The following is a 13,234-nucleotide window of genomic DNA, read 5'->3' as shown; positions in this document are numbered from 1 at the left end:
TTAACTCGAAATGGTGCTCCAATATCCGCAAACTCTCACAAATGTAGAAGCATGCTTCTCACAACTGTTAGGGTAGGTTTTTTAAACCGTGAATTTTAATTACCAAGCCGAGTTAAATAAATTTCATATTTAAGTTTGTTAAACGAGTATAAGTGTTAAAAGACCTAACTCACTACCATTGTTCAATTCAATATAATATGCTTTGATAATATAGTAAGTATTGATAACCCAACAAATCATATGTAATTGATATTTTATTCTTAATCAAATTAAACAAATTCATCCAAGATGTGCATTACATCAACACAGTTAAATCTAATTTCCCTTCTAGGCTTCTAACAGAACTATCGCTACAATGTTTATAACTGCATACAACTAGGACTCGAGTAAAAATTTTTGACTGGGAATTCTTTGTCTACCAGACCACCAACCTTGAACCTGAGTTGGTCTTGATACCTATTGACATTCGATATACCAAGCCAAAAGAATGTTTTTTTTACCTTTACACCATCTATTTCCCCGAGATTATTCTGGGAAATCACACCTGTGATTGGGGGCCTATATTGGATCTTATAACCTCTCACATGAAACTCACATGTACTACTGAGATTAACTGAAAACCGACCACTTCTAGGGTCCAAAGTGTATCCAGAAGCACCATTCGGAAGAAGACCAACGGGGAGGTTGTAGCTTTGTAGAACTTGATACGCCGATGGCTTGCCACCTCCCTCGGAAAATGGGAATAAAAGGCTAAGAGAAAAGCAAAGAAACATCATTCCCAGTGTCTCCCTAATTGGTTTTGTGAGCACCATTTTTTAGTATATCTGATGGATTTTGATGTGTTGGGCTTCAACACTAGATGGTATATAAATAGATTCAAAAGGGTATATCAGCGCTTAAATATAAAGTATAATAATTATTAATTAATGATATCAATTGTTTGTGTACAAAACATTTAAGACTCACATGTTTGAAATATAAGCTTCTCTCATGTATGTATTACAAGTCAATTGACCAAATATGAAGTGAATGTGCAAATCAAAATATAAAAGTTACATTCACTAATGGACAACACGTAGACCTTGATTCATGTGATCTTACTTGTGGTTAGTTATCCCACCAAATTTTTGATTCATGTGATCTTACTTGTGGTTAGTTATCCCACCAAATTTAGTCATTTCAGATTTTAATCACAACAGTTAATAAAAATAATAATTTATATGCAAGAATAAATTCTGGATTTTACCTTAAATATGGGTCTTCTAGAAGGTATCAGTTACGTATTTGTTTACTCATTTAACTCTCCACTTTCGAGTTAGTGTTTTATATATATACAGGGGGTGGTTTAGACGGAAAATGGTGTTAGTGCAAACAGTGTCTCTTGATTTTATGAAAATGGTAATTTGTATTTAACAATAAATTAATTATCCAGAATAAATGTTCCTAAATAAAACTGGCAAATTTGTATTTAACAATAAATTAATTATCCAGAATTTTAATGAAAATGGTAATTTGATCTCTTGATTTTATGGTCAAAATGAGTAATTAATGGCATTTAATTGGTAGTTATTAGTAATTAACTCAAATTTACTTATCACCCTTTTTTACATTTTATTTTTTAATCTAAAGCTTTTTTTGAATTAAATTATTTTTAATCTAAATTAATTAATAGAATTTAATTGAAAATTTTAATCTAAAGTAATACTTTTAATTAAATACAGAAATATCTTCATTCATAATTAGTCAAATTCGTCAAATACCATATTCATATATAGCCTACACAAATTTATGTATAGCATACACAAATTCATGTAGCATGTTGGTGGTATTACTAATGTGTATATAGAAATGTTATAAGTGTAGGTTATTAGTACTTTTGTCATTTATTGTATTTAGTTTATGTGTAAGATAAAAATAATATTTATTTAATATGTATAGGTTTATATATGTACTTTGTAGGTAGTATTTTGTTTACATAGATTGTTAGTGGTATGCTAGTTTCTTTTATTTTCACCGACACGCAATTAATTTTAACATACACACAACTCATTTGCGTACACAAATTTTTAGTTCATTTCATTTTCACCTCTACAATAAAAGATTAATTTTAAAGAAAATATAAACTATAAAAAAAATAATTTGTAACTTTCCAATAAAAATCTATTAAAATATAATTAAAATAAACTTAAAAACACGATCTGAATAAAATATCAATATAGATGATTAGAAATATGTAATTTGGATTAAAAAAAACATTATCAATAAAATATCATTTAGCCATTGATCAATGTGGGCAGTTGAGATATGTATATATACTCGTCTCGCGTCATGTCGCATTTTGAAATGGGGATTTGGTTCGTATGAGTTAGGTTCGTTAAGATACCGACACTTAAATTAAAAAAAAAAACAATGTGTACGTTAATTCGTTAACACAAGATCAGTAGCGACGCTCGTATAACTACAAATTAACATGTTAAAAAGTTCGGTTGGTATCGATTACATTCGTAACGATACCAAAATTAAAAACAAAAAAATAAACTTGTCGAATAAACATACAAAAAATAAAAATATTTATAATGATGTATATTCAAATAAAAAGCCGGGCGTTTGTAAAACCCGAGCGTCATTATGGCGAGTCACACGAATTCAGTTAGTATCGACTGCGTTAGTTAATTACAGTATAAACAACTTTGGTAAAAACCCAATCGTTAAAACCTGAAAAAATAAAGTTGTCAAATTAACATATAAAAAAAAACTTAAAATGACTTTATTCAGTTGGTAAAACCGGAGCGTTGTGGCCCCCGATGTTGCGACGGCGAGTAAAATTTGGGCATTGGTAAACACAAATGTTGTCAGTCCCAGACGTTGCAACGGTATGTCAATTACGTTCGTTACGTAAAAAAAAATAAAACCCGAGCATTACCGGTCCCGGACGTTGTAGCAGCAAGTTGTCACGAATTTGGTCGATTTAAGTAACATTCTTTACGATATCAAAACTAAAATAATAATAAAAAAACATAAAAATAGATGCAGGCAACAGTGTGGTGACACTTGAACCAGAAAAGGTCTAGTGGCACTAAACTTTCAAATTATTCTATAATATAATAATAATAATAATAATAATGGTTCTAAATAAAAATAGGAATTTTGTAATTAACAATAAATTAATTATCCAGGATTTTAATGAATAAGATATTGTCAAAATGAGTAATTAATGGTATTTAGTTGGTATTTATTAGTAACTAGATTTTGAACCCGTGTATTACACGGGATTTGTCAAATAATAAAAATAAAAAGATTCATTATTTGAAAGAAATAAACAAAATTAAAGGTAAAAATAAAATATATAGTACAAACAATAAGAAGTCAAGAATCTCAAATTTACAAAATCGATTTTATATATACAATATTTGCATAAATTGTTTTGACCAATTACCTGTGGATAACTATGATGAATGAGATGAAATATTAGAAAATTAGAATGGAAATTATAAATCGTTTCTCAAAATTGTTTTAAACTATAACCTATGGATTGTTAGAATAAATAAGATGAGATATTAGATAATTAAAAATGAAATTAAATCATTTGCCAAAATTATCTTGACCCATGACCCATGGATTGTTAGGTAGAATTAAATGAGAGATTAGAGAATTGGAAAGGAAATTATGACCTATTTGTTATTATGGTTTTGCTCCATAACTCATGGATAAGTCAAATGAATGAGAAGAGAGATTAGGCCAAGAATGAATGTGAGATTGTCAATTTTCTTTTATTAGTATAGTTAGATTAACTCATAATTACCTATCACCTTTTTTTGTATCTTATTTTATTAATCAAAAATAATATTGTTATTCAAATATCTTTTTAATTAAATACCATAATATCTTCATTCATAATTCTTTAAATTCGTCAAATTCCTTATTCCTACACATATTTATGTATAGTGTACACTTCATGTAGCATGTTTTTGGTACTACGAATGTTTACATAGAAATGTTACAAGTGTATGCTCTTAGTATTTTTGTCATTATTTAGTTTTATGTGTAAAATAAAAATAATAGATTATTTATTATGTATAGGTTTATTAATGTATCGTGTAGATAGTGTTACATATTTGCTACATAGATTGTTAGTTATGTGTAGGTTTATAGTTTGCCTACATGTATTGCTACATAGATCGTTTACGTACTTCACTTTCCGATTTTGATCTTAACGGACCTCTAATAAGGACACTGCACCCTAAACCTAACATGTTTTGGCGAGTGCCTTTGTGACACCCTGCTAAAATGCTCATCTTTCATACAAATATTAAACTTAATATCTTCACGTTAATTCCTACATGATTAAGTCTCATTAATTTTAATCAATGTGTGTCCAACATAAGCTCGCACATGCATGATACATTACATTTTAATAATATAATTTTATTTAACTTACTTGAAACTACGGAACTTGTCTGCCGATAATGAACATAGATAATAAACTATTTACAAGAATCGACATACCTAGAAGGTTTAAAATATATCTTACAATATTATTTTATAGTTATTTTATTTATGTAAAGTTTTGAACACGAAACGATTCTTCAGACGTTATTATTATTTATTTAGCAAACAAATTTTGATTAACAAGCGTATGAACGTTTGAACTTATATTATGCTTAAGTACATGAAATTTATATGCACGGAGATAGTTGGCATGTGTTTAACATCTAACCTAGCAAGACTTTCCATACTTGATTATTTTATTTCAAAACCATACTATCCTTGTCTCTTAAACAAACACCAACCACAAAATAAACAACACTCTCTCACTCAGCAACTCTCCCTCTCTCTCAACCAAAGCAAACACGCATCTCACTTTGCTACTCAGCTTCTGCCTAAGCATTTCAGCTGGAGTAAGGCGCCCATATCTCTCCCTATACACCTTCAAATCCATATTTTCCACTTGGAGATTAAACCTCTATGTCTTAGTTAAAATTCCCAACTGGTCTCACTCAATTTGGTTATGTTTTCGACCACCAAATCAGCTTCATGGCCGGACTGCGCAAAATCTGTAGCTGTTGTGCTATCTTCTGCTCACAGCCCATGTTTAAAGGCATTGGATCACGTTTGTGTTAAACAAAGTGGATCGAGCAAGACAATCTAACATGCAGAACTAATTATGCGACTCTTTATTATTAAGAAAAGAAAAACGATCGTGCGTAAATATAGATGACCCAGGTATATATAATACCTTAACTTACATGCCTAAGAAACAAAATAAAAAGAAACTTATCCTAACTAGACTATAAATATTTGGTAAATCAACCTCAATACGTTTACTTGAGGATTGAGAATAATATATATAATGATTGATACAAGAATATACTCCATAATAATAGGAGTTGACTAATTAGTCTATGGAAAGAATCAATTACATTAAAACACAAATAATCTATTATTATACAAATATTCTAGTATTATTGTCTAACACCCCCTTCAATCGGAAAGGTGGCGGTCCAAGACGCAACATATTGCGAAATGCTTCAAATGACGCCCAGGGAAGGCTTTTTGTGAAAATGTCAGCCACCTGAAGATTGGTACGAACAAACCGGGTGTATAATTTTCCCAAAGTGACAAGTTCTCGTATAAAGTGATAGTCAAGATCAATGTGTTTTGCACGTTTATGCGATACCGGATTTTGAGTCATAAACAAGGCACTTTTATTGTCACAAAGGAGAGTGGGCCGATCCGGTGTTAAAGCATTTAACTCCTGTAGTAAATGCGTGATCCAAATAATTTCTGCAGTTGTGTTTGCCATAGCCCGATACGTTTACCATATAAATATTTGGTAAATCAACCTCAATACGTTTACTTGAGGATTGAGAATAATATATATAATGATTGATACAAGAATATACTCCATAATAATAGGAGTTGACTAACTAATCTATGAAAAGAATCAATTACATTAAAACACAAATAATCTATTATTATACAAATATTCTAGTATTATTGTCTAACATAGACTCTATGTTTTACTTGAAAACAAATACTAAAACCTTAAACACCAAGCTTATTGGATTTACTCTTTTAGTCCCTTAGCTTTTGATCTCCTTCATACCACCCCTTTGAGATCGACCGAACCGCCCTTGATGTTGTAAATTTTATCAGTTTGCCCCCTCAACCGTACCTCTAACTGGACCTCTTCCATCTTGGTATTCATATAAGTCAGTATATAATCTTCAAGGATTCGCACGCTAGAGATTGTATATGAGTGCTTAAGGCTGTATGAACATGCTAGGAGTTCATGATCTTCTTTCTTTAACTAATCACAGGAGTTTCCTCTAAAAGTCATATCTAGACCGGTAGTTAATCGGGACTGTGCATTATCTTACGCTCATTGATCACAATTCATGAGGTGAGTTCACGACCCCCTTTTACGCTTTTTACTGCTTTTATATCTGGAGGAGAAACATACTAAAACCTGTTTTTTTTACAATCACAAGACCATTTGATGCTAGAAACATATTGTAACTAAGTTTTATACAATATTACTAAGTTTTAGACAAACACAAGAATAAGATGTCTTGGTTTAACAAGACCACAAGAATCGCACAACAAGATGTCTTGGGTTTAACAAGACAACAAGAATCGTGCAACAAGATGTCTTCAGTTTAACAAGACCACAAGAATTACGCCACAAGATGTCTTGGGTTTAACAAGACCACAAGATTTGTGCCACAAGATGTCTTTGTTTAACAAGACCACAAGATTTGCTCCACAAGGCGGGAAACCAAAAATGTTTTGGTTTGGTTATTCAAATTTTCATTCTTGAAAACTTAAGACGGATCATTATTTGTAGCTCTATAATTCCTCGTACTTATACACTAACTTACAAGTAAACTATTTGCTTAATTACACACCATGTAAGAAAACTGTTTGACTAATTATTATACGTATACGCAAGAATTTACTAGATAACTATTTTACATCGAGCTACCTTTTTATACAAGGTTTACAAAAAAAACTACTTTATATACAAGGTTGACAAGTAACTGCTTTTTATACAAGGTTACAAGAAACTACTTTTTATCCAAGGTTTACAAGTTGAAAATGGTTTTAGGTTTACTCAGTAGCCGACAAAGCTTAAAGGTTATTATGAAATATTTATTAATTTTTAAAATAGATAATTCGAATATCCGAAATATCCGAAAATTTTAAAAATCACTATTCGAATTAGAATTTTTGGATTCGGATTTTCGTGTAATTCGTCTACGGATATTTGTGACAACCCCTACTTGTATGGAACTTACAAGAGTGTCTCATCTTGTTAGGCTCAGGAACCGTGGTTTTGTTAGAAAAAATTGTTAAACGCGAGAAAGTTTGTGAAGATAATCAACATGTGTTTTCTCTAATTTTCTTTTGATATATTTGGTTTTCTGGCCCCGAAAGCTGTGAATATTTTGAGCAGGGTTTAGCGTGTCGTGCATGGTACTTTTTCGACTGCTAAGTCCCAAAGCTTCGTTTTTTGTAGGATTGACTTCGATATTCAAAAGAAGGTTGTGGTGTAACTTGTTACCCATTTGTTGCCACTTTATTATAATAGTTTTAAGTTTAATGAAAAATTATACAACGAATACCTTAAGTCCATTCCTTTTAAGGTCCAATTATTAATGAAATTGTTATTAATTAAGTCATACTAACTAAATAATAAATCTTTGTTTATCATTCATTGAAAATATCAGATGTTACAAATTCCCCTTGTAATAGAACTATCGTTACAACATTTATAACTGCTTACAATTAGGAGACAAGTAAAATGCGTTAACCGGGAGCTCTTTATCTCCAATACCATCAATCGTCAACTTGAGTTGGTCTTGATTCCTATTAATATTCACGATACTAACCCATCCAAGTGCTACTTTTACCTTCACGCCACCCATTTCCCCAAGATTATTTTGGGAAATAACACCAGTGATCGGGGGACTATATTGGAATTCATAACCGCCCACATTGACTTCACAAATACTATTTAGATTAATCGAATACCGACCACTTCTAGGGTCAAAGGTGTATCCATAAGCACCGTTTGGAAGAAGACCAACCGGGAGGTTGTAGCTTTGTAGAATTTGATATACCGATGGTTCATCACCTCCCTCGGTAAATGAGAATATGAGGCTTAGAGTAAAGCAAAGCAACATCATTTCTAATGTCCCCGTATTTGCTTTGTAGAGAGCCATTTTTTGGTATTTCTGATGGATTTTAATGTGTTAGGCTTTAGGACAAGATGATATATAAATAGGTTCAAAAAGATATGCCAGCATTTATGTATAAAGTATAATAACCGATCATATTAATTATTTAAGTGCAAAACATTTATGACTCACATGTTTTGAATATTACATGTTAATTAACCAAATATGGACCTAGTGTGAAAACCAAAATATAATGGATAAATCTTACAAATATATAAAATCAAGACAATTTGTACACATGACATCATTCTAGGGTGTCCACCTAGATGCCAAGTTATCGCCAAGCCACATATTTCATTTCAAATTAATGTCAATCATCTCATTCACATTATAAAAACATTAAGATTGTAAACCCTAATAATCATTTTAATTTAATTTATCTCTCTCTCTCTTTCTTGCAGATTACCTCATATACCACCTCTACCAATCGCATATTACTTTTTTCCGGCAAGTTATTTTTTATACTCTAATTTTCATTTCTCATATTATTCATTCTTTTCATTGGAAATTCATTTCTTTGCCAGTTTTTGTTTGTATTGATTTTAATTATTGTATTGTTTCATATAATCTCTTTAGGTTCTATATCAAAATCCAATATGTTATCGGATACAGTGACTGGTTTATTTTGCTTGTGATTTCAATTGTTATCGAATTTATTATGTTAATTATTCCGGTTATATCTATCGGAAGTTCAATTTGTACAATTATTGTTAATTATTCTGGTTACATCCATTAGTAATTCATTTTTTTCCAGTTATTGGTATTATTCCAGTTGTACACTATGACATCAATGAGTCACATAATTCAAATCTACCATAATTAGTAATTTCATTATTTGGTGATATCAATTGTTATCGGTTTCAGTGGTAATTATTCCAGTTACTAACCAAAATATAATTTATAATTTTACCAATCATTTGTTCCGGTTACTAATCAGTTGCTATATGTTGATATCAGTTTCAGGTTATGACCCCCAATTTGGTTGAATAGATAATGCCATTGATGGAGTATTCATGTTATTTTACGATTATTATTGTATTTATGTATTCTATACAATTCATGTAATTTAATTGATTTAGACATCATCAATATTCTATTGTTGTTGGTCAAATCCATTTAATATATTTCCCGAATTCTGATTCTTTGTCAAATTCGATATAATATATTTCCATGATTTTCATTATTGGTCAAATTCTATTTAATGTATTTCCATGATTTTAATTACATAAATACAATAATAAAGTTTTCATGATTTTCATTATTGGTCAAATTCTACTTAAAAGTTTCTTCAAAAGTTTCTTGTATTAAGTGAAATTCCTCTAGTGTTTTAAAATTTTATATTATCTATATATTATTTCCTTTTAATATTAAATGTATTTTATTAATATAATCGTCTAATAAGTATTAGTTTTTATTTGGTTAGTTTCTTTATATGGTAACCATTATTAAATTAAAAATGTAATGACAATTTTAGTTCAAATAAATCATCGCAAATGAAATTACCTTTAATTCAATTTAAGACAGTTGATTTTTGTTTAAAGATATTTAAGGTAATTAATTAATTTATAATTTGATTTCTGTTTACTTATTTGTGAAAATTCAAATTAAATTACTTAACTGTGGAAGTCAAATTAACTTATTAACGATTTTCAAAACACCCGGGTAATTATGAAAGTCACATTTAAATTAAATAAACTCAAATTTATTTTAATTCACACTAATAATATTGTTATAAATATTTCTGTATTTAATAATGATTTCAAATATTGTGATAACTAATTATCATTTGATCAAAATGATATAATCATAATTAATAATATTATATTTTGCCAACTTTAAAACCATCTATACTTTCTATATATGTAAATTCGTTTGAATTTAAGTTTTTGCTATATATGTTGAACACTAATTAATTTATTAGTTATAACGTTTCTCTAAAACTAATTTTGGAGGGCATTTATGACACATTTAGATGCTTTACTTTTTCAATAATTCTTAAAACGGATTTTTCATACGTTTACGTATTACATATAATAATTTTTAACCTTTATTATATTTTTCATTCGTAGAGAAAGTTTATGTCTCAAATTCTTATGGGTCAATTGTCAGTCGTGTGTTTATTGGCGACTATTTGTTTGAAATTGAAGATTACAAAAACGGGTATCATAAAAAACTATGATACTCATTTATTTTATGTATATATATATATAGAATATGGTTCTTATAAAAAACAATTGTTTTGTGAGAAGTGTGAGAATGCTTTAAAATAAAGCAAACCACCTAAACAGGAAACTATATCATGTAAATAGAAAACTATACGGTTTTTAGAAACTACTAATCTCAACCGCTAGATCCTAGATCCAAGGTTCTAGATCTCTTCTTATGTTTCTCACAAAATTATTTTTTTTACATTAACCCTACCACACATACACACACACACACACACATATATATATATAGGGGATGGATCATGCGAGAAGTCAAGTTACAGCGAGAAGTGCGAGAAATCAATCTGGACCATTGATTATGTGTAATCAATGGATTAAAAAAGTTATGGCAAACTTGTAATTATGAAGATATTAATCTACCAGTATTTTAATAGAGAAGGGTAATTTAGTATTTGTTTAGACTTTGCAAAGTGAAATTTAAGTCATTAATAACATTTATTTGTTATTATTACTAATTAATTGAAAGTTGCCTTTAAAATTTTATTAATTTTTATTTTTTGATTGATGTTATTAATCAAACTAATGTTAAACAAATACAATTCAATCAAATACTATAATATCTTCAATCATATTTCTTCAAATGTGTTACATATTAATGTATTGTGTAGGTGGAATCACGAATGCGTATGTGAAAATTTTACAATTTTAGGCTATTACCATGATTTGTTATTTTTATATGTAGTATATTATGAAAAAATAAAAACATAATATATTTTGTAGGTTCATATATGTACTGTGTATCTAGTATTTTGAATTGTGTACGCATGATTTTTATCGTGTGTAGGTTCATATATTACTGTGTAGTTGGTATTTCCAATGGTGTATGTATATTATTTTTTTATCTTGTGTAGGTTCATTATGTATTGTATAGACTCGTATATGTACTATGTATTTTGTATTTCGAATTGTGTACGTGTAATTTTATCCATGTGTATGTTCATTTATGTACTGTGTAATTTGTCGGCGCTATTTAATTTAAGAACTATTATATGGATAAAGATATGAAATTCAAATTACGGGAAAAAAATAATATTGATAAATCAAAAAAATTAAATTTGATAAAATATCAAAAAAAAAATTAGTATAGGTTGATTTGGCTATATTTTAAAAATTAAAAAGACAAATTAATTATAATTTCTTCATACATAATGACTTAACAAATATGAAAAGATGCATATTTTACTCTAACACCATTTTCATTAAATAAATGACAAAATAAAAGAAAAAATATGATTGGTTGAATTTATTCTCGCACTTCTCAAAATAAGAAACACTTCTGAAATGAATCTAATCCTATATATATATATATATATTATTTATATTTGTTGTCATATTAGTTATGCAAATAAAATATTTGTCATGTGTAGCTTGTTTGGATTGCTAAACGACAATGACGTTCACGTTCGGAGGTCAATCACTTCCAAAATGTGTATAAGACAATACTTTTTTATGTTGATTTCATTAGAGTATTATGTTATAATTAACATGTGTTATTTGTACTCATGGTATAATTTATAAACATTTTTTAAATTTTCATTTATCTCTTATTGTCTTTGTATGTTTTTGTATTTGAATTAAAATAACAATTTAATATCTAATAATTCATGTAAAAGTATCTTTTTTTATATAAATATGACATTTGTATTTTACTAAATTTATAATATATACATGTTAATATGCTTTATACTTTCATAAATATGACGTTTTAAATATGTTCCATCCGTGTGTAACACGGACACTATCCTAGTACTATAAAAAAAACCAACATACTTTCTGTTTTACTCACAAAATCCCTTAACAACATGTTAAATTTGAAAGAAATAAAACGACATAACCTTTGAAAACAATTTGGAATTTATTTTTTTGCTTACGTGTTTGAATTCCGAAATCATATGTGAAGGAAATCAAAGCGCAAACGAATAGGTGTGTTACGGGGTATGTCATATTATACCCCATATTATTTCACAAAAATGTGCTGCACAACTTGAAGAACTATACTAACTTGGCACGAGTTGCATATTTTTGCATGTTGTCACTGGATTGTGGATGATATCTATTGCTGGTAGTTGGTGTAACCTTTTGACTTTGTTTTACATGGGTAATATCTTGGTTTGTTGATTGTTTGCTTTATGTGTCGATTATTTACCATGCGATTATTATTTAGCTATTTGTAGTACAATATTTTGCTAAAGTTGTGATTGATTTCAATTGAATTCACCGGAGACTTGGAGTTAGAAGGTCGCCTGAGAGGGACGGTTACAGTGGAAGTCACCGGAAAGTAAATGACAACGTAGGAGACAATGCACAACATTCAAATTTTACGGCGTCTCCATAAAATGATAAAAAAAAGTGATGAATTAACATTTTGTCCTCCTAATATGCTTTATATGTAATAATAATAATAATAATATGTATTAACATTTTGTCCTCCTTAACGCTTCTATTTTTCATTTTTTGGTCACACACCATAATGGTTTTTTCTTTACATATATATAATATTTGTGTTAGTACTACTACTACTATTATTGTTGTTGTTAAAATTTTTGGATTACTGTTGAACTTGAATTTCCTTTGTATTGTTTCATACATAAGTACTTTAGAGCCGAGTATCTCTCTGAAAGCCACCTCTTTATCCCTTTGTATTGTTTCATACAAAAAGGCTGAATGGCCTCTTACCCATTCAGAATTGGCCACAGTTACCCCTATGCTCCACGCACACCACCACCATCATCCTCATGAACTCTCGCTCAATTTCTGTCTGATTTG

The 13,234-nt window shown here is 29.2% G+C and overlaps 2 protein-coding genes across 2 annotated transcripts; both read right to left on the bottom strand.

Annotated features, from left to right (window-relative positions):
• Positions 1-375: 375 nt before the first annotated feature.
• On the bottom strand, positions 376-812 carry LOC143607115 (uncharacterized protein At5g01610-like). Its single transcript, XM_077082672.1, has 2 exons — positions 501-812; positions 376-456 (listed from the first exon to the last, which is right to left on the bottom strand). The coding sequence occupies exons 1-2, from the start codon at positions 810-812 to the stop codon at positions 376-378; spliced, it is 393 nt and encodes a 130-aa protein (XP_076938787.1).
• Positions 813-7,772: 6,960 nt separating this feature from the next.
• Positions 7,773-8,225, bottom strand: LOC143607112 (uncharacterized protein At5g01610-like). The gene has a single exon (XM_077082669.1). The coding sequence runs from the start codon at positions 8,223-8,225 to the stop codon at positions 7,773-7,775; it is 453 nt and encodes a 150-aa protein (XP_076938784.1).
• Between the last annotated feature and the right edge of the window lie 5,009 nt (positions 8,226-13,234).

This window comes from Bidens hawaiensis, unplaced genomic scaffold, assembly GCF_021521415.1.
Source record: "Bidens hawaiensis isolate Kalapana, Puna unplaced genomic scaffold, B.hawaiensis_p1.1 tig00079500_1, whole genome shotgun sequence".
Classification (NCBI taxonomy): Eukaryota; Viridiplantae; Streptophyta; class Magnoliopsida; order Asterales; family Asteraceae; genus Bidens; species Bidens hawaiensis.
Note: the sequence above shows the minus strand (reverse complement) of the source record. Positions and strands in the feature narration are given on the sequence as shown.